This window comes from Anarrhichthys ocellatus, unplaced genomic scaffold (genome assembly GCF_004355925.1).
Source record: "Anarrhichthys ocellatus isolate YVR2014 unplaced genomic scaffold, GSC_Weel_1.0 scaffold15, whole genome shotgun sequence".
NCBI lineage: Eukaryota > Metazoa > Chordata > Actinopteri > Perciformes > Anarhichadidae > Anarrhichthys > Anarrhichthys ocellatus.
The window spans coordinates 7,517,538-7,538,518 of record NW_022280045.1 but is presented as its reverse complement, the minus strand read 5'-3'; the positions used below and the strand labels follow the sequence as shown (position 1 = coordinate 7,538,518).

Sequence of the window (20,981 nt, the reverse complement as noted above, 5' to 3'; positions counted from 1 at the left end):
CCAAAATAAAATAAATGACTCGTCAATACCACATGATCCGTAATTGGCACACGCTTTTCAAACAATGCCCAACTGGACGTTTTAAATAACTTATGTTTATGTGAAAATGTCTGGCCGTTTATAATTAATGCATATGGTGCTAGTTTGTATTTTAATCCAAACCTACAGAAGACATTCTGCAGAAAAGATGCAGTGTTCGACCCCTAACAACTATATATTTTTACTATACTTCTTTAAGGGGCGGATATGCTCTGTTTACTACATGCCCTGCCTACATTTTCAAATGTTTGAAAAAAAAGAAAGGTGAACGTAGCCGCGGCAGCCTCCAGTAACAAGCAGCAGCCGTTTGAACGCTTCCCACAATGCACTCCCCGAGCATCAGCGGGAAACCAAAATGGCGAACGTGCTGGGGGAAAATGTACCGTTTGTTATCTTCTGACGAAGCAGTAGCCCCAGAAGTTTCCGCCACACACTTTTAAAACAAAACCACAGAAGAAGCGGGATAACAGCGGTGTTTCATATTTATTTTTTTAGTTGTTCGAGTGGTTGTAGAAGCTGAGGGGACCCAATGAGGTATTGTTGTCATTATGTTTTCTTCCTGTGGGGGGCTGGGTCCGACGGTCGGCGACCTCTCCGGAGTCGAAGCTTTGCATGTGGGTTGTTCATGCTAACAATGGAGCCTGGGCGCTAGCTATTTAATATTACAAGACATTTAGTATGCAACGGTTTCTCAAACTGGTCCTTTGTCGTCTCTAGTGGCTCATGTGGATCATGTTCACTCAGTACCCGAACAAAGGGAATCCTGGACAGTAGCTAAAGGGAAATGGAAAAAATTAAATGCAAAATCTCTAACGTTAACTGTAATTAATGAATCATGTTTTGCAGCAGACGGTAACGATATCAAGTATTTAATTGTACAAATACAACTGTCAAATTTGACTAATATTCAATTGTGTGTTTTTATGTAACGTTTGCGTGTTAAAAATAATAAACCTTTGCGTTTACTTAAGTTTTCAACGTTGGACAGATTAAATAATTACTCAGCATTGCCCTGTAGCTATATTACTGACTGCATGTGGTTTGGGTTAATTACCAATTAGCACTAATTAAGAGTATAATCACCTGATTGCATCCATTGGAGGGGGAATGCCATGCGTTTTAATTTTCAGGCTTATCTCCTTGTATTCTCCATAACAATTACACATATAGGGCAGTACTTCAGTAGATTTTAAGTGTTGATTGTAGTATTATTAAGCCATGCTGATGAATATGCAGAGATTGACATCTTATGTTAATCTCACCCTCCTCTTCCAGAGACTCCGGGGTTGTAGATCACCTGTCTGTCCATCACAGAGCTCTCCCCCAGAGGCAGCAGCAGGCTGTGTCCTTGTCCCCCACCAGCCTCTCTACTCGGGGAGAGTATGGAGAGGACGACATGTCTGACAGGTTCACAGAAGGACAGGACGTCTTGGCCCGGTGGTCAGATGGCTTGTTCTACTTGGGGACAATCGCCAAGGTTAGCGTGAGGGAAACACACCTTTTTGGTACTGAAATTGTTTTTATATCACAGCACCACCACATACTCCAGTATTAACAGTTTTAAAACATTTTGGCCTGTTTTTATTTCACCTCATTTTACAAAACATCAGCCGTTAAATGGAAAAAATATTCACATCTGAGGTTAACGAACCTCCAATCGTATGTTTCAGTTATCAGTTTTGGTCACAAGTACCTGGTAAAATCATCCAAATTAGGCGTATGCGACACAAAACATTTGATCTCATATGAGCCTGGGTAGAATATTTTGGTTTTAATAACGTTTAGGAAGATATATATATATATTTTATTTTCTCCTTCAGATAAATCGGGAAAAGCAGCGATGCTTTGTGGTTTTTGAGGATCGGTCAAAGTCTTGGGTTCTGTGGAAGGATATCCAGACAGGTAAATTATTCAACTTCAAGATTTACATGTTGCATGGATTTATATTTCGATCTTTGGATCCTTTATCATTTCCAGGTAATCTAAAAGACATGTATACCATTTTATTGCCTGGCAGCATCTGCACTTTATATTCCGTACAGTTTTCATCGGGATTTTGCTCAGATTCTTGGATGAGTATTGTGCTGTCCCCACCCTCGTCTGAACGTCTACTGCCTTACTTATCTCCCTTCTCTTGTGGCTGGCAGTTTCTGCACAGCTGTACGCACTCTGTGTAGTAGTGCTGATTAAAACTAAAAGCCTTGTTTTCTGCTGACCTCCAGTGGTTACGGTGCTCGCATTGCTGCAGTGATGTAGAGACGTACTTGTAGTGTATCACTACGCCCTCACATCACTCTTGGTTGTAGTTACAGAGGCGACAGAACAACAGCACGGTATTAGGTTTCTTCTGAGACCTTCGTCTCCCATTAACCCCCAATACTATGGAGGTTAATGGGTTGCGTTTAAATTCCATTAAAAAAAAATGTAAATGAATGCGTCTCCAAAGAAACGGTGTCCTGATCAATCAGGATAAATTACAGTTGGAACTACTTCCAATCAAACAAGAAGTCCCTGTAGACTTAAAACACCACGAGGTGCTCGTTGCCTTTACTCTGTCACAACCAGCCTTTTGTCCATTTCAGGGAATGAAGATGATGAGGATGATGAGGACGACGACATTGTGTGCTCTATATGCCAGGATGAAACGTCAGATGAACCCAATGAAATAGTCATTTGTGACAAGTGTGGACAAGGTACCGTCCATTGTCGCTACAGCTCTTATATTGAACAAAGCAGTGCATGCAGTTTGTTGTTTTTGTCAAGTTTTCTAACTTATCCATTCTTTGTTCATCTACTTATTGAACTCTAATCTGTGGTCATCAAGCACATTTTGTGCTTTTTCAAAGAGCGATCCAGTAAATGTCAATTCAATATGTTTTAGGCTACCATCAGCTGTGCCACTCGCCCATCATCGACGCCTCTGTCATTGACTCGGATGACAAGTGGCTCTGCTCAGACTGTGAGCTCACTTCTATACCGAAGGTACAGCTTTTGTTTTGAGTAAATTAAGCCTTTAGTTGAATGTGTGAGTTGTTTGATTAAATGAGCATGTATTTACATGACATCTATTTTGTGAGGCGCATTATTTGCAGCACAATTGAAATCTGAGACTCTATAGAGTGCGAACTTAATCTATGGAGTAAATGCTGTATATATTTGTGTGTATACATAGTTGTATGTTGGGGTAAACATGCTGTTTATCTGTGTGGTGTACAGAGGGAGGCTGCACACATGAGGGGAGCGTCTGCTCAGGGCTTTCTGAAGCAGGAGGAGGAGGAGGACGTTACGGGGCAGCACCTGTCTCTCCAATACGCTCTGGACGAGCTGGTTTGGGACCAGGGCCACAAGACTAACATGCAGCACCGCTACTGCTACTGTGGAGGTCCAGGAGAGTGAGTCACACGCTGCATACGTTAGAACACACTACAGAATCAGGATAAACAACTTCCTACGCGTCCATATTTTTATATAACTATCTATCCATATCTCTCGTTCCCTCTCTCCCGGTACAGCTAACGACTCTCTCTCTTTCTCTGTCCTTGAAGTTGGTACCTGAAGATGCTGCAGTGTAACGGGTGTCTGCAGTGGTTCCATGAGACGTGTCTCCATTGCTTACAGATGCCCATGCTCTACGGAGACAGGTGCAAATAACACTATGTTTATGTTTCATACTTCATGCTACCAGCTCTTACTGGTGAAACAAACCTTATTAAAGTTAAAATGACTCTGACCAGCCTTAATAAAATATATCTGTATTCACGCTGAGCTGTCCTACCTAAAGAAATTAATTAATTGGAAATCACACTACCCTTGTTGTTGTGTTCTTCACTGCCACTTTTTATATATCAGGACACGTTATCTTGTATTATTGATTGTGTAACATTTCCTTTCATTTCCTCATATTTCCTTTAGCAAACCATAAAGCACCAGGCCATGAGACTGTCCTGTGGTCACCAAATCATTTTTGCAGTGTAATAAGCTGACGCATTTTTGTGTTTGTAACTTTAGGTTTTATCTGTTTATTTGTTCCGTTTGCAATGGTGGACCAGAGTACGTCAGCCGACTGCCTCTCACATGGTAAGTGAAGCTCAAGATGTATGTTCAGCTTTGACTCAGATAGTCTTCTTTAAAAACGGTATATTATTTGATAAAATACACAAAGGATGTGATTGCCGTCTTCCCAAAGTAGTGCTTTGCCCCCGCTTACATTAAATTCTATGAGTAAGTTCCTACTGCATGCATCTTGTTTTTGCTCTCCAGCTTTGCTACTGTGCCTCATTTCTCTTTTCATGATGGTTCTTTTGGAACCAGACTAAGTGAATAACACACAGCTGTTACTAAAATGTTTCAGGGAGAATGTCACACACCTGAGCCTGTACAACTTGAGTGTGATTCACAAGAAGACGTACTTTGATTCAGAGATGCACCTGATGTCTTACATCAGTGATAACTGGGAGCTCCTGCAGCTGGGGATGGTATGGACACAACTTGTCAAGCTACGTGTGGCTATTCACTAACTTTCATTTGCAACAAAGGCTAATTCAGGACCAACACGCTTTAATGTTTTATGGAAAGTTTCTTTTTGAGTTTTCTACTAAACAGAAAGACACATTTGTGTAGCTTAGTATTTAATATTAAAGTGTCTGTTTCTAAGCTGCTTAATGTGTCGATACAGCTCAAGTTCAAATTCCAAATTAGGGTTTGAAACCATATGGTGTTGATTTATTTTTTGAATCCTAACCTTTTTGTCTTTCACCCTGTATTTCCTGTTTGGCGATCTCCCCTCCTCCGCGTCTGCAGCTCGCCAAAACTCCCAGATCAAAGCGATATGGACATGTTCTGGAGGCATTAAACAACAACAGTAGCATGTAAGCTATTCCTTTACTGGATTATCCTTTAAGTTGATAGCCTGCAAGAACTTTTTTAAAAACCTTTTCATATGCTCCTTCCAGTTTCAAGTCGGGGAAGGAGGTTAAGAAAAAGAAGCACTTATTTGGGCTGAGGATCCGTTTCCCTCCGTCTCCCCCCAACTCCGATGAGCAAACCGGCAGAGGGATGGAGACGGCTTCACATGAGATCACCATCAAGGGATGCAAGACCCTATCTGGCATGAGGTAAGATGTGAAACATACATCTCAAGTTCTGCAGTCAAATGTTTTTACATTTGTTGGGTATGACATCTCCCTCGTTCATTGTAAGCTCTTGAATTTGAATTGCTCATGGCGGACTGATGGCACAAAATGAGAAACAGTTATACGGCATGCAAAAAAGCAGTGTTTTGATGCACCTTGTAATTTGTTTCACAATGTGTTACTACCCCTTAACAGTTATAGTGTTATTAATGCACACCCGTCATTACTGTTGTGAAATGTTATTGCTCTGGTGCTTGCAGGACTTTAACCAATGGCACAAAGAGGAAGAGGAAGCAAGGAGCCCGTTCTCTGGAGACTCTGGCTAAACCACGACGCAGTGAACTCTTATCCCAGGTGTGTGTGTGTTTGTGCGCATTGTCTTAGAGGGCGCAAGCTTGGTGTGGGTGTTTTTGCATTACTCTGTAAAGGTATTAGGAAACCCAGTGAGAGATGATAACAATAGTTTTCTTGTCTTTGACAGGATATAAGAAAGCCTCTGCCACTAGAGCCCAACACATTGGATCACTTGACCTCCATCAAGTAAGTGAGCAATTGTAGTGTAGAACTTGTATTCCTAAACAATTATGACGGTTCACTTGTGTCGTGGTAAAGCTACAGTACTCTGAGAGCTGCAACCAACTGTTTTCATTTACGATTCACCCCACGAGTCCATGGTGATGTCTTCAAAGTGCTGGTTGTTTAATCTACTTTGATGTAATGAAGAGAAAAGAATCAAATCCTCACATTGAAGATTTTTCCTTGAATGACTGATTAACTAACTAGCTGTAAGTAACTTTCAGCAGCATTTCTTTGTATAATATTTGTTGTTTATCCGTCCCCATAACGCCAGGACTGAGAGGTCTCTGCTGTCTTCAGATGTGGAATCCATTGGAGCCCCGAGCACCACAGAAACTACCTCAACTAGCATTTCAAGACAGTCCAGGTATGCCTGCTAGTCAACGGCAACATTCAACACTCGCACCTCACTTTGACCTCGATGGCGCTATGGAGGGCTCTGTTGGTTTGTTTGCCTGTCGGTTGATCTGCCACTTTGGTCCAGACTGAAATCTCAACAGCTATTTGCGGATAAATGGCTGACATTTTGTACAGACATGCATGGTCTCCAGATGAAGAACCCTAATGACTTTATGGATTACTTGACTTTTCCTCTAGCACCACTATGAGGTTGACATTTGTGGTTTAGAGTGAAATGTCAAAAAATATTGGAGAAATTAACAAACTTTGGTAGAAGTTTCTGTTCCACCACCATCAAGTCATGATTTCAATTTGTCCAAGAATTTACGACTACATACCTTCAGAGCTATTTTCCCATCAGCCTCAGCTGTAGTTTGTTTTTAGTGCGTTATGCATGCTAACATGGTGAACATTACCTGCTTGACATCAGGATGTTGCTATTGTCTCTGAGAGTATGTAAACGTGCATTTATCACAAAGCACTTCTGTGCTCTAGTACAGACGTTGTAGTCTCTCTTAGTCTTGTTTTTGTTATTGCCCTCAGTTTTTTTGACTTCCTCTTTTCCTATCAAACCCACTCTAGCTGTAGTTCCAGCAAGATGCGAACGACGGCCTGCATCGTGCCCGTTTCCGCTCCACCCTTAAAGAGGAAACGTGGCCGGCCACGACGGGCCCTGCAGCCCCCCAACCCAGAGATCCCCCCTCCTAGCCATGCAGACCCAAACCCCTCAGCTACGGAGATGATAAGCCCGCTGCCAGGGCTCCACTCCACAGATATAGTTCACGGCATGGACCCCAACAGCCAACTCTCCCACCTCAAGAGCTCCATCAGCAGCTATTTCGGAGCAGCAGGGCGACTGGCTTGCGGGGAAAAGTACAAAGTCCTGGCACGACGTGTCACCCTCGACGGCAAGGTGCAGTACCTGGTGGAGTGGGAGGGAGTCACTGCCTCCTAGACACTCCCTCCTAGACTTGTCACTGTCATCGTCACTTCTAACTTTGAACCAGCGCCTGTAAGAGGTCTATGCTAAGGACGTGTTCACAGCCTGTATTCAGAGCATTCATTGATATATGCCTTTTTGTTTAGTTTAGACAGGAGCGAGGTTTTCCTGTTACTGTGAAGTCTACTGGTTCAGTGCACATTTAAACATGTCTGTTCCTCATGTGTTACAAAGATTACAGTTCTTTGATCAAGGCATTGTCATTATACCACACCATATTTGTGGTGTTCTTTCTGCTTTTAACTTTCATTATTTGCTTTGAATGTTTACAGCAGCCCTGTTTATTCAGAGGCACATAATTGATCCGTGCACTGCATCTGTAGGCTTGCAGTGACTCATTATTGTACTTCATTTTTAATCCAGTTATATGCTTTTTATTCCCAGACCAGTTAAGTATGAAACTGTACGTGTTCTTTGACAGAATGTGATTGGTCGGGCATTAAATGGTAAATCTTGGAGGATAAGAGAGACCCATTCAAAAGAAATTTATTAATTTCACTACTGCAAAGACAATTACATAGTTATGTTTTGTTTATGATTTATTTTCTTTCTTCTTAAATATGTCTATTTACAACAGTGTCCCCTCCAGTCCCAGCTACAAGTCCATCTTGTTGCCTTGGGCAGAGATATCCTTCAACTCAAAACAGAAGAGATGTGCTGCTGCAAATATTTAGTTTTACATAGAATTATACTACATCTTATTATTACCTTTTCCACTAGTCCTTTCTCATAAGTCTTTTTTTCTCTTCAGCATTTTTTCTTTTTTTATTATCTGTTGCACGTATCAAATTATACCCTTTTGATCAGATAATTCGAGCTTTTTAGCTCCAGCAGCATTTTCATGGTAATGTTCTTTAAGCCCCTTTCTATGTTTTAAATGCGAGATTCTGAAAAATAACCTCCAAATGATGTGTAATTTCAGTGTTTAAATGTTCAGAAGGACTTACAGTAAATTGTGTCCATTCTAAAAAGAAATGCATACATTATGTTTTCATAGTAAAGATTTGTTTCGAGTGTCAACTGCCATCGTCAAAATTTATTATCCTCTGAAAACAATTTCATTTGATATCAATTAAAATGACTTAACTGTTGACTGAAGTCTTTAAGGACCTATTTTGTTTTTACTTTGGCTGATAGTTATGAAAAAATAAAGTGCTGCATAAGATGAATGTTGTTTACCCAGTTTCCATACTTAGAGTTCAGAAGTTTTTTGTTTTCTTTTGCTGCCTATGCAAGTTGGTCCTTGATAATCGTGTTCAGTCAGATTTAAGGACCATTAGCGGCTTGATAAAGGGGCGCTTCAGCATTATGACCATTTGACTTTAAATTGTTTGTGTGACCGGTGCAAAAATGCATTTCAATCTTTACTTTTCCAGTCGAGTTCACCTTGTAGTATACACACTCAGGATATATCCAAAAACTTCACTGTATTGCATAGGCCTGCATTTGCAGCTTGGCAGGAGGTTTAGATACAAGTTATTCACTCGGTGTTTAATGGTCAGTATTTTTATATTCGGTCCTCCATTTTACTTTGGACCATATGTATGTAAGGTGTTTTTTCTACAGCTACACTTGCTGGTTTAATCTGAGTCAGAACAAGTCACTGGAAAACGAATATGCTGTATGTCGTTGCATGAGGTAAATATTCATCTAGTTCGGCTGTCTCTTTTTACAGATGTTTTCTATTTTTTGTTTAAATGGACAGAGCTTTTTGACATTGATACCTCTTCATTGTACGGATGTAGTCGGTGTATGTGAAGCTCGTCTCCTCTGTTCAGCCAGTCAGCCTCCATGTTGTTACCACTGGCTACCAGCAGGCTTCTGTAGCCAAAGAACATACATGTAACGTCTGCTTTGTCTTTTGAGATTCTGATTACGTTTTTATACATCGTTATGTAGGTTGACGTGATACTTCTGAACCTGTTTAGTTAAAGGATGAATAAAAGCCGATATTTTGGACTGTTGTGTTGCTTATTATATGTTTAATTGCTGCCTGTAGTTGTTTTAACACAAGAGCCTCCTCAGCCAAAGCTACCGTTGTAAATGACAGTTAGTGCACGCGCCAGTGTTCGCGGCCTCTGTCATTGACAACCTTGTCCACCAATCGTATAACACACAGCGTCAGTTTATCCAATCACGAAACGCGATGTTGGGATGTGGGGCGGGGACTAAAAATACAAACGTTCCGAGGACTTTCCCTTCCAACACGGGTCTCCGCGAAAGTTTTGTTCAACTTTAAGTTTCAAATACATAATTCTATGCTTTCATAGGACCACGACGACAACATTTTAATACTTCTTCCTAACGTAAACGTTGTCTGTCCGGTGGTTTGGTAGCTTATTTGGCTTTTATTAGAACGATAATGTGAACTAGCTACCCACCTGTTGATATAGAGCATCTTTGTTTACGTTTAGCATAGCTAGGCTAGCTGCTCTTTTCCCAACATACACACGTTGGACGTGTTGATTGAACAACTGGAAGCTAACCTCAACAAGCCAAGACAAGTTGTTGATGAACTGAGGTCAGCATGTACTCATTACGCTAATGTTTGAGGAATCTGCTTCGACTGACGGAGCTCAGTCTGCAAAGTGGGGGACAGAAATTGAGGTGAGCTAACGTTAACTGCATGCCATTATAACTCACATTCACACAGTGAACCAGCTGTTGGTAGCCAACAGTTAAAACACCACTTCTTGTTCCACAGAGTAAACCTACAGACATCAGTTGAGGACATTACAAAGAGTTTGCATGATGCTGTATTTGACTCTTTATCGTCCTCTCTCGATTCCTTCTTCACTGATTTGTCTATGAACACAATCTATTGTCAGGCAGTTGGACGTGATTACAGAGGTGAGGGTGAGCAGAAGAGTCCTGATTGCCTGAACATACACCTGCAGACACCTGATGTTCCTCCATCACAGTGAAGCTGTGTTTGCCAGGAGAGGCCTCTTAGTGGGACGGCTGAGAGAAGTGCGCTTGCTGGTAGTCTCAGCCCACCCTTCTCTAACTCTAAGGTGAGAAAGAGGATATTTGTGAGTTAAATAATGAGAAACAACCATCCAGATGTACTTTACATCACCCATCACATTGTCTCGTGTTACATACTGTATGTGTGCAATAGTTTAAAACTGGTAATTGTTCCCGCGACAGAAAACATTGGAGGGTAGATAACTTAAACCACATCTGCAGGTTGTTGTGTATTTACATTGGGTATGTATGTAGGTTATCTGTAAAAACTGTATCTCATAACCAAAACATAAATAAACAAACCACTTCACACCCCTTGCCATAAACTCACACACCTCTCATCCACATCCGTGTTCTCCCTCCCTATTCAGCCTGCCTCATTCAAGGCCAGGTCATTAGGGATGGAGTCTTATTCTTCGAGGAAGAAAGGGGGCTGTGTGCGTCAGGAGAACGCCTGTCTGACCATGCAGGATGAGCAGCTCATCAGTGACCTCGATGCTATGCAGTATGAATTGGCCACCTCCAAGTCTCAGGTACGACGATCATCCCTACGCAGATGATTTGGGTGGATAAAGGTGTAATCTTTAACCAGTGTATCTTGTGTTTCATCTTGTGTGCTGCAAGTAGTGTGAAGTCAGAGTTATTATTTTTCAGTGTTTTGTTGAGACATTGGCAAAAGAGATCTGTGATATTAATAAACAGAAGCTGTTGTGGATAAATATCCTGTGTGTGTTTTGTTTCTTAGGTCCGCCTCAGAGGCCCCAGGATAGGGGTTAAAAACGGTGTGGCAGTCATGAGTGAGCAGATTCGTTGTCTTGAAGCAAAGCTGGAGACTCAAGCCACAGAACTAAAGTAACCCTATTGACCTCAGCATAGACTACTCTAGATTTAGTTCATTCATGTCATTTTAATGTGGCAATTGCATGCCTATTTATATACACTGGATACTGAATTGGTGTCATGTAATGTGCTATGAGGCATAGTCAGTCGTTCATAATACTAGAATTGTCTTTAGACCTTTGACACTATTCCTGTTAATACTGGAGCATGCGCGATTATTGCTTCTAATGATTTTTATTTTTCCTTCTTTTTCTTGAAACTGTTAACCTCTGATTGAACCGAGCATTAATACCCTGACTAACTGTCCTCGTCTTTGTTTCCCAGGGCTGCAGAGCTGAGGGCAGACTGTAGCCAGGAAGCAGCAGCTCACGGGGACATTTTGGTGGCGACTCTTACTGACGAGCTGAGCGCGCTCAGAGAAGAGCTGGAGAACAACGCAGCGCTGGGCAAACGGTGATTCTTTTATCTGGGCTTGGCTTCTGCACACAATTTCATTTCATTAGACTGCAGATTGCAGTTCTAACATTTTTGGAAACAGCATGTCTATCATATGAAATTGATCTGCTACAATGTCTTTTGTCTCATAATTGCGTTTGGTACCTGTACATCCATATTTTTATTTAACTATATGAAGTGATCGACTCTGACCTCGCGTTGAAAAACATAATCAGATCTTTTATGTCTAATTATTAATATTGCTTTAATACTTCATTTCTACCTCGTCCCTTACAGGGCTGAGCAACAAAGGAACCAAGCACTTCAAAATGCAGAGAAACTCAAAGAAGCCTTCAAAGACTATAAGGCTTCCATTTCTATTAAACTTAAGAGGGTATATTTGATTTATTTGAAGGAGTTCATTATTTAGGTATATACATTTTATAATAACTCCTTTTGTGTTGCACTTTGATGCCATAAAAGTGTTTTTGAATGTTTTTTTTAAGGTGATGGAGAGTGAGAGCAAACTAAAGGAGAGTCTTGTTGAGTGTGACAGAGAAAAAGAGGAGTTGGAAATGAAGTGCACAGTGTTGGAGAAAGGAAAGGTAGAACAGAGCCAAACAATTAGGTATGTGAGATTATTGTTCACTTCATTGTTTGTGGTGTACATTGTTTTCTTTGTTTGTAAATTGGAGGATTTCTGAGGTTTCTCATTATCAATCACATTTTTTCAGAAGAAATAGCTTTGACTTGCTGGGTAACACCTTTTCTTTTTTTATCCCTGATCTTCCCCCACGTCTGCCTTCCAGCCAGCTGAAGGAGGAGGGGAGGCAGGTCAAGTCTGCGGCTGCTGGCCTCCAGACTCAACTGGAGGAAGCCGGACAAAAGGTCCTACATCTTGAACGACAGCTTATAGAGCGGGGCGCAGAGTTCAGGGAGCTGGCCTCTCTGCGAAAGGAGCTGGAGAAGCTGCGCACTCTGACCCAGAGCCAGGAGCAGAGGGATGCCCAGAGCCACAGAGAGGCTCAGCAGAGCCAGGCGGAGCTGGCCGGCCTGGAGGCCATACTGTCCCTGCTGCATCTACGAGAGGTGGAGAGGAATATGAACACACACTCACATTGTTGTTTGTGGTCTCGTGTCACAAGATGTGTGTTAATTCTCCTATAATGTTTGACCTAAGGGATTGTTACGTCATCAGTTTTTTCATTTGCCCAAACCTGTTTTTGGTGTCGTAGCAGGAACTGTCCAAAACAAGTTTCCATAATATATCACTGATCTTGCACAGGCGATGATATGATTATTGTTGTTTTTTATTTCAGGGTGCTGTGGAGACACTGTGCGTCAGGCCCTGCATGTTTCCCCCAGTGAACTATTTAGGAACAGCACACCTACTGAAGCTAAAGCCAGGTGTGCTGACAGACCTCTTGTGTACTTGATTACGTTCTGTGTTATCTATACCTATATACAAATCTACCCCTCATGGATTTCTTTTTTTGATTATATTGTATACACTAGTTTTCTGCACATCTTTCTTTTGTTCTTAGTGTGAAATAATTTTTGGATTATTAGAATTTAATATAGTTAGAATGAGAGACTCATCCTGTTTTGTGCTTTAGGTAAACAAAATAATTTATAGATGGATTAATGGATTAGATAATAGGTAGGTAGATAGATAGATAATAACAAAACAAAACAAGAATAACCAATTAAATAAACAGAAACATATACAGCAAATTCTCAATTCACTAAATAAATAAATAAATATTCCATGTTTGGAAAGGAGTAGACAGAAGTACACTTAATATGGTTCCACCCCTTTCTAGTGCTTGAATAATTAATTAAATGTTTATCACATATACACATCAATAATCACTTTAATAAAAAAAAAAATACCAGAAATCTTATATCTTAAAAGAAACTTTATGCAACATGGTGATTTATTTATTTACACACAAGTAGAAAATTGTGTTTGAATGCAGGTACCACATACTGTATACTTTTCACTAATATATGATGTAAATAATCGAAGCATTCCTGTCCTTTCTTTCCGCGTCGCTCCATCCTTGCAGGTGAAGGCTACCAGCAGCTGCTGCGAGTGCTGCAGTCGATGGAGGCTGAGCGGACCAAACGGAGCAGCCTGGTGGAGCGGCTTCAGGAGCGTTTGAGCAGAACCCAGGAGGAGATCTCCTCGCTGCAGAGCTCCATGAGCCAGAGAGCCTCCCACTACCAGAGCCTCCACACGGAGCTGCTGGACAAAGTCAGCCAGGCCACTGACACAGAGAAAGAGGTGATGTTCCTCCCCCTTTCATAATCTCATTTATCTTTTTTACTTTACTTAAACACAACCTGATTTCCTGCTTGAAGTAGATTAACATTCCTTCTATGTGCTCGACTGTATTACTGTTTTTTTTCAGAGAAATTATAATTTTTAATTTTCAAGTTTTTTACAAAAACCTTCTCAGCCAATAAAAGTGACAATATATAATGTATTTATCATATAATGTATTTATTATCATTTTTATAAATATTCTTTACAATTTTACTGAGCTTGAGAGCTAATTAATGGTTCTTACAGATTGTTGTTTGTTTGTCTCTGTTTCACTTCAGTTGAAAAGAAAAAGTGCTCGCGTGGCTTCGCTGGAGAAACAGTTACAGGAGAAAACCTCGGCCTACAGTCAAGCTGCACTGACCAACACTGAGCTGGAGAATCAGCTACTGGTACAACACCCACACTTGAGCTATCATTGTGTTAGGTTTTCCCTACATGATTATCGTGGCCAAAAGAGTGTGTGTTTTGTCTCTTTCCTGGCAAATAAATTGCACTCAAAATACGAGTGTAGGGAGAGAGAGTCTGTAACTATAACTGTTCAAAACGCACAAAAAGAACAGTCGGCATATCCTGCAGACTCGGCTGTCTAATGACACCCAACACCCTTTTTTACGGAAACGGGGGAGACAAAGCGAGAACGGAGAGAAATTGAAGAGGCACTGGATTGTTTACACAATATTATCATGAGTATTCTGAACATGATATCAGTATTTCATTTTTTTAATATCATGTTATTTTAACACCGGTATATCGCTACACTCCTTCCCACACACCCAAACATTGTTTTTTCTTTCATGTTTTTGCCGTCTTGTGTTTTTATTCCCTGATAACATCATTAAGCCACCGTCGGGCTGTCTTTGAACATAACTGAACATCTGCCTAAGGCTACGAGTTTTAGTCCTGATTCACAACCATTTGTGACGTGAGTCATGTGTTATAATGTGAGTGTGTTCTCTAAATCCACCGTTTATACTCTTAACAGGAGAGAACCAGCACCGTTCAGCATTACCAGTCACTGATGACCAAAAAGCAAAGAGAGTACCAGCAGTCTTTGGACAAGTGTCAGAAATCACAATCTCAACAACTCACGGAGCAACAGCACAGAATAGAACTGGTGATGTACAGCTACATCTTTGTCACGCTCACTTTCTCTCAACTGAACCTCCAGCGCCCTCTGTTGCTCTTCAGTTCATTTCAATTCAGTTCAACCAAACTTAATTTCATTAGCTACAAATGAATGCACGTTAAGGTATTATTTGAGTTAATTTGCACCTAGAAACACTGGCTGTGACCATTACCTGGAGTAAGTAAGTAAGAGTATATTCTCTCTTCTGCAGTTGCAGCAGTCTGTGGAGGAGGCTCATTCCCGGATGTTGGTGATGGAGCAGGAGCTGAGCTCGCTCCAGAGGCAGCGGGACGATGCTCAGGACGCAGGTCTTCTGCTGCAGAGCTCCGTTGACCAACTCACACAGGTCAGGACACTTCTACCAGTATGTAGGATCCTATCAGTGCATGTTACTACCTTCACTGGTTAAAGCACAGGAACAGGATTTTCAGACTTAAGTTAAAGGCACAACAACTATAATTCAACCCATGTGTATGCTTTGTTTGTATTTTGATTTAATTTCAGCAGCGGCAGGTTGAATTAAGACTCAACGAGGAGTTGCTGCAGAGTTTCACAGAGCAGGCGGCTCAGTCTGCTACCAAGGTCTGTACACATGTTTGGTTACCGTAGATAAAACACAAATAACGTACATTGAACTGTGTGAAAACATCTGGCAGAATTCCACCATAACCAAGCACCATCCATGACCTCTGTTTGTGCATCAGGTGTGCGAACTACAGTCGTCTCTGTCGGCGTGTAGAGAGGAGCTGCACTTGTACCTGCAGCAGATGGACGAGATGAAGAAGAGCTATGAGAGTGAGCTGCAGAAGAACAAACACAGGGTACAGTGTTGCATTCAATGAGACAGTCATTGAAGCTTGGAGATCGTCTGTTTGCAAGAGGATTTGCACACACTCATACCTTTGATCTTACCTCTCCCCCCCCCCCCCCCCATCCGGCTTATCCTCTTCCTCCCTCCTCAGGTGTCCTCTCTGCAGGAGAAGCTCCACGGGGCCACTCTGGTTTGCCAGAGCTCCAGTGAGCAGAACCTGCAGCTGCAGCTTTCTCTCCAGCAGCAGCAGGCCATGCTGACCGAGAGCACTGCTCACATCTCTGAACTGGAGGAAAGTCAGAGCCAGCTGCAGAAACAGGTAAGTTGGAGACAGGAATGTTGTGTTTGTATTTCACTTCTAATGTCATTAAAAACTTCACAGGCTGAGCTATTTTAGTGCACGAAAACAAATCAAGACATTGACCTTGCACCAACTCAATTCAAATGAGCTCCATTCGTAAGTCCTTGTTGAATTAAAGTAAATGGAGGCCAGGTTTAACAACAGAAAAACTATATCAAAACAGCTTTGCAACCTCTCGCACCACTCTATAATCCAAGTCTCATTCATCCAGTCGTATGCTCAATATTTACCAAACACATTTTCACTGAAACTTTACTATTTAAAACACTTCCTCCACCGTCGCCTCGTGCTTGCTCATGTGCATCGTGAGTCCGTGCATGAGACGCTAGTGGCGGAAGTGTTTGGGAAGTACAACGTTTTCTTTCAAGAACTCAAGGACCGTGGGCCACTGTTGATGACTGTTTATCCCACTTTCTGTTAATTGTTTATGTATTAGTGAGCAATAGAAACTTTTTGTTTTGTTTTTAGAATTGCTTGATTCTGACCAGACGGATAATAAACACCACTATTTAGTTTTATTTGGGTTTGCAGTCGGAGCCCACATCTAACACATTTTTGTGATGTGTACACGGCTTCCAGTAAGGCCTCTTTAGAGGGTGACGGGAGAACCGGAGCACAAGGATTTTAATTTCTTTGTAGAGGCCACAGTCCATCTTCTCTTAAACCATTTTATTCTCCCAAAATTAGTCTCAGACAATGGTCTCCATTCAGCGAGCAGAGCTGTACAGGGACAGTAACATGGAGCCTCTCTGTACACAAAGTTCTGATCTGAGCAAATTACAAGAAATCTGTTTGCCTGCAGAAACGTCTGTGTACTTGTACTTGTTTTTGTTTTGAGTAGTAGGTCAGGTCTGCACTACAAAACAATGTTGCTCTCCAAAAAGTTAGAATTTCTGGGACCAGAGTTCCTTTAGTGTCTTCCTAAATTTCAGTCTCTATGATCTTTCCAGTGTCCAGAAAAAATGTGCATGAACTGGATGTTCTGTTTGTAGGAAAACAATGATGGACGCTCATGTTGTGTGTCCCCCCGTCCCCCCGCAGGTGTCCAGTCTGGAGCAGCAGCTGGAACGAGCTCGGGCCGCTCTGCAGGCTGAGGTGAGGAACAGAGAGCGGGACAACCAGGAGAAAGACAAGGACCTGCAGGAGATGAACCAGCAGAGCAGCCATCTGTCTGAGTCTGTCAGGTAAGAAAACCTGTACACACGGGGACTCTCACGGTCCACTCTCAGGAACAAAGGAAACTGGAGTTAAAATTCAGAATCTTTTTAATCTGAGTTAATGGAAGTGTTTACGTATAAGGACCATTATTGTTGACTTATCACTATTTTAAAGACATAAACTATGTCACCAGTGCTGTAAAAGAATAATTTAGAATATTAGTCAATGCCAAATATTTTGAGATTACTTTGGTTCACACTTCAGTAGTTTTTTGTTTATTTGTACTTAAATATTTCCCCCACACTTGTACTTTGTACGAGGCTTTTGTTAGTCTAATTTCTAACATAACATTTTTATAAGCATGCTGTTCTTCTTGACCTGCATGAAACGCCTCGGTCTGTGAGACAGTCTTATGATTAGACCACATCCTATTTGTCTGTAGGCATGAAGCAGCCCTCCCCTCCTCCCCCCTACAACCCATACATGTGTGTATATAAATGGGGATCTTACTTGTTTGAGACTTGGAGATATAAGCCTGATTCTGCATTCTGCAGTGCTGCTGGTTAGTTTCATTTTTGGGCCATTTTAAAAGCTTGTTGATAGGTGCCCTCATAAGGCATGTTTACTCAGCTCAGTTAAGCTACTCTAACAGTTCTGGAGGGGTTTCCTTCTCTCTAACTCTACGATGGGAGCCGTGCTAACATTGAGGTGAGGACGTGATGCTGCAACAACAATGCAATGTGTATTCTGCTTAAAGCTTTATGTGTATTTCTTTCTGTCGCATGCCTTCCCTTTATTGCAACGCCTTTTCTGAAAGCGTATTTGTTTCATTTAAGACTTTTAATCACTTTGCGAATGGAGTGATTATTGTTTCATGTGTTTTTCTCTTTGTTCTTCCTGCAGTCACCTGACATCAGAGATGACAAAGTGTCGAGGGGAGCTGGTGTCTAGAGATTCGGAGCTGCAGCGTTTGAGGAAGGATGTCAACGACAAGATTTCTCAGATCAGCCGAATGGACGAAAGCCTGCAGCACATGAAGAGGCAGCTCGACTGCAAGAGTGACACGGGTATGTTGCACAGTTTCAGTGCAGTGCAGGAGATTTCGTTCCCTTTTTATTTGACTAGATTTTGCAGAGAAGAGACAATTGAAGCCAGAGCTACACCAGCTCCAGTTTCAAAATCTGAATCGCTGTCTCTTAACATTTCTGTCTTTTCCTTCTTTTCCCTCCCAGTGATGGATCTGGAGGAGAAGCTACATCGCCGTGAGGCCGACAGGCTCAACTGTCTCCAGCGGGCCCAGATCCTGGAGGGGCAGCTTCAGGCGGTGCAGGGAGAGTTGGCCGAGACTCTGGAGCAACTACAGGAACTCAGAGATGTTCTACAAAGAACCCAAACCGTCGCAGATGAGCGGCAAGCCTCGGTGGAAAAACTGACTGTCCGACTTAGGTGAGGTTACGCCCTCATGTGAAATATCCTGCACGCAGGGACGAGGGACAAGCCTCGGATGGAGATGACGTCCATGTGCTGTTGCTCAGATAAGATCCTCCACTGGGTCCGGCTCGTCTGTGTTTGAAACAATATCCACATGTGTATCACAAACTCACCGACAGACGCACACAGGCATGGAGCTGGTTATTGTCCCAGTGTCCCATTTACAGTCTCACACTTTGATCGTATGTCTTCTGAATAATGTCATGGCTTTGTGTTTACTGAGGAAATCCTTTGCTGTTTAACAATATGAAATTTCTGATTATTATTTTGAAGTTACTTTCGGTTGAACTTGTACAATGTGTCATTTGCTGTGATGGATTTTCACATATGCTCTGGTTTGGGACATAGGCTGTGTAACACACTGTGTGCAGCTATTGTACATCAAGCACTCAACTGGACGCTCACTCATGAACGATTGAATCGTTTTGTTAGCAGATGCATGAAGCTGCAGAAACAGCCCTTTAAAGAAGATCATAACTGTTGTCATAATCAAGATTACAGTCACACAAAGAGGCACTAAATGGCTTCAAGTCAACCTTTAGTCACATTGTAAGTACTCGAACCAAAGGTCAACCTAAAAATATTCACCAATAAACAATAGAAAGTCCTCAAATCATGTTCCCTCCATTTGGCCCTGCAACAATCACATCCAGTTTTATCTGACATTCAGAGGACACGCCCAGTTACTCAGTTCCTGTTTTTTTTTTGGAAATAGTTTCTGATAAACTGTTGAATTAAAGTGTGTGTGTGTGTGTGTGGGCTTCACAGTGATACCCAGAGGGAGTTGGAGGACAGAACTCACGAGGTCTTAGACATGGACAATGCACTGAAGGAGAGACAGGGGGAGCTCCAACAGAGAGCACAGCTGGTACAACACACACCTTTTTCAGTTTATTTTATTTGCAGGATATGTTTTGCTACCATCTCTCTACTCGTGTGTTTTATTTGTGTGTGTTTTTTGTTTTAATCCGTCCCCGTCATCGTCAGCTGGCTCAGCTGGAAGTGGTCATCAGAGAGCACAAGCAGGAGATGGAGAGGAAGGTGGAGTCTTTGCAGCAGAGCCTGCAGGCCAGAGAGAGAGAGCTGAGAGACGCACAGAGGGAGCTCACGGACAGAAACATGAAGGTCAGGAGCACACACGGAGTAACAGGAAATGTTAAACCAACTCGGCCTTCAAAGACATTTGGAGAGAAACGTTTTGACGAACTGAATGTTTACAGCAGAAGCATAACTCGATGTCTTTAGAGGAGAGGAGGACGAGAGATCTCCATCGGTTGATGGACGGCCAGCAGCAAGTGTGTTATCTGTGCTGTACTTGGTTTGTGATATGTGACCTTTGGTCCACATCAACAGTGCAGTCAATGTGTGTGAAGCTATAAACGAAACATTAAGAGGAAACACTGAGAAAACGACATAAAGATAAAGTTCCATCATAAACGTTCACACCATTTGAATCGCACCAGGTGTTGTGCTGCAAAATGGATTATAATGATTTGTGTTAAGTAAATAGATGATAAAGTAAATATATATATATATTTTTATAAATGGAAAGTAAAACATGTTTGTTGACAAAGCCATTAGATTAATACAATAAATCGGATTACCCTAAAACCTAAATGTAATTAAATTAAATAATTGATTTGATTATACTACTTGTTTAATTTAAGTATAATTTTGATTTAATTAATTCAAAATGTAAATAAGTGAATTAAATGAACAAAATCTCATTTTAAATTGAAATTGAATTTCACTGAAATAGATCAAATAAAAATAGATTTTAATTTCATGATGAATTCAAATTATTATGGAAAAATTAAACCGATGGATCTCCTTCACATTGTGTCTCACATTTCATATATGAAACAAAGAAAAGTATTGACATGTCTTTATCCTTTGATGGGAGTAATTCTAGATTTAGCGCATACTTTACAGGTAATCCACCGATTGGCCAAGAAATAAACTTAATTTAAAGATCCCAAAAATGAGAAATGAATAAGGCCTCTGGTTACCATCAGCTGTAATATGAGCTCTGAGCAGCATACAATATGAAATTGATAATGAAACACTGATCCCTGATTATACAAAGACTGTACACATTTTTGTTGTATTTATTGTGTGTTTTAACTTCATAAAACTTCAAATAATTTACTTTTGTGACAAAATAGTCTGAACCTATTTACTTACTTCTATAAGCAGTTTTAAAAATTCTCTTTCAGAACCAGCGCCGCAAAAAGTGAATTAATAAATGAAGTCAGACACTTACTTAAAATTAGGTGTGTGTGTGTGTGTGTGTGTGTGTGTGTGTGTGTGTGTGTGT

The 20,981-nt window shown here is 41.3% G+C and overlaps 2 protein-coding genes across 3 annotated transcripts in view; both read left to right on the top strand.

Moving 5' to 3' along the window:
- The first annotated feature begins 80 nt into the window (after nt 1–80).
- mtf2 (metal response element binding transcription factor 2) lies at nt 81–9,105 on the top strand. Of its 2 annotated transcripts, XM_031854597.1 has the most exons (15): nt 81–573; nt 1,315–1,516; nt 1,860–1,941; nt 2,622–2,732; nt 2,921–3,021; nt 3,256–3,431; nt 3,585–3,680; nt 4,048–4,116; nt 4,391–4,514; nt 4,840–4,907; nt 4,992–5,153; nt 5,432–5,525; nt 5,653–5,711; nt 6,022–6,114; nt 6,729–9,105. In XM_031854597.1, the coding sequence occupies exons 1-15, from the start codon at nt 569–571 to the stop codon at nt 7,099–7,101; spliced, it is 1,815 nt and encodes a 604-aa protein (XP_031710457.1). In that variant the 5' UTR covers nt 81–568; the 3' UTR covers nt 7,102–9,105. The 2 variants fall into 2 exon arrangements, with proteins under 2 accessions (XP_031710457.1, XP_031710455.1); XM_031854595.1 differs by lacking the exon at nt 81–573 and having other exon boundaries at nt 588–1,516.
- An 83-nt stretch (nt 9,106–9,188) lies between these two features.
- The window catches only part of ccdc18 (coiled-coil domain containing 18), a gene marked incomplete at its 3' end in the record, with an annotated part of 12,215 nt that continues 422 nt past the window's right edge, over nt 9,189–20,981 (top strand). Inside the window, exons 1-21 of the mRNA XM_031854883.1 lie at nt 9,189–9,753; nt 9,979–10,160; nt 10,485–10,646; nt 10,859–10,965; nt 11,278–11,406; nt 11,686–11,782; nt 11,895–12,016; nt 12,198–12,477; nt 12,708–12,795; nt 13,458–13,675; nt 13,996–14,106; nt 14,700–14,831; nt 15,055–15,189; nt 15,348–15,425; nt 15,548–15,664; nt 15,806–15,973; nt 17,057–17,199; nt 18,077–18,240; nt 18,406–18,619; nt 19,433–19,532; nt 19,652–19,789. Of these exons, the coding sequence (XP_031710743.1) occupies nt 10,515–10,646; nt 10,859–10,965; nt 11,278–11,406; nt 11,686–11,782; nt 11,895–12,016; nt 12,198–12,477; nt 12,708–12,795; nt 13,458–13,675; nt 13,996–14,106; nt 14,700–14,831; nt 15,055–15,189; nt 15,348–15,425; nt 15,548–15,664; nt 15,806–15,973; nt 17,057–17,199; nt 18,077–18,240; nt 18,406–18,619; nt 19,433–19,532; nt 19,652–19,789 (2,673 nt within the window). The remainder of the gene's footprint in view (nt 9,754–9,978; nt 10,161–10,484; nt 10,647–10,858; nt 10,966–11,277; nt 11,407–11,685; nt 11,783–11,894; nt 12,017–12,197; nt 12,478–12,707; nt 12,796–13,457; nt 13,676–13,995; nt 14,107–14,699; nt 14,832–15,054; nt 15,190–15,347; nt 15,426–15,547; nt 15,665–15,805; nt 15,974–17,056; nt 17,200–18,076; nt 18,241–18,405; nt 18,620–19,432; nt 19,533–19,651; nt 19,790–20,981) is intronic.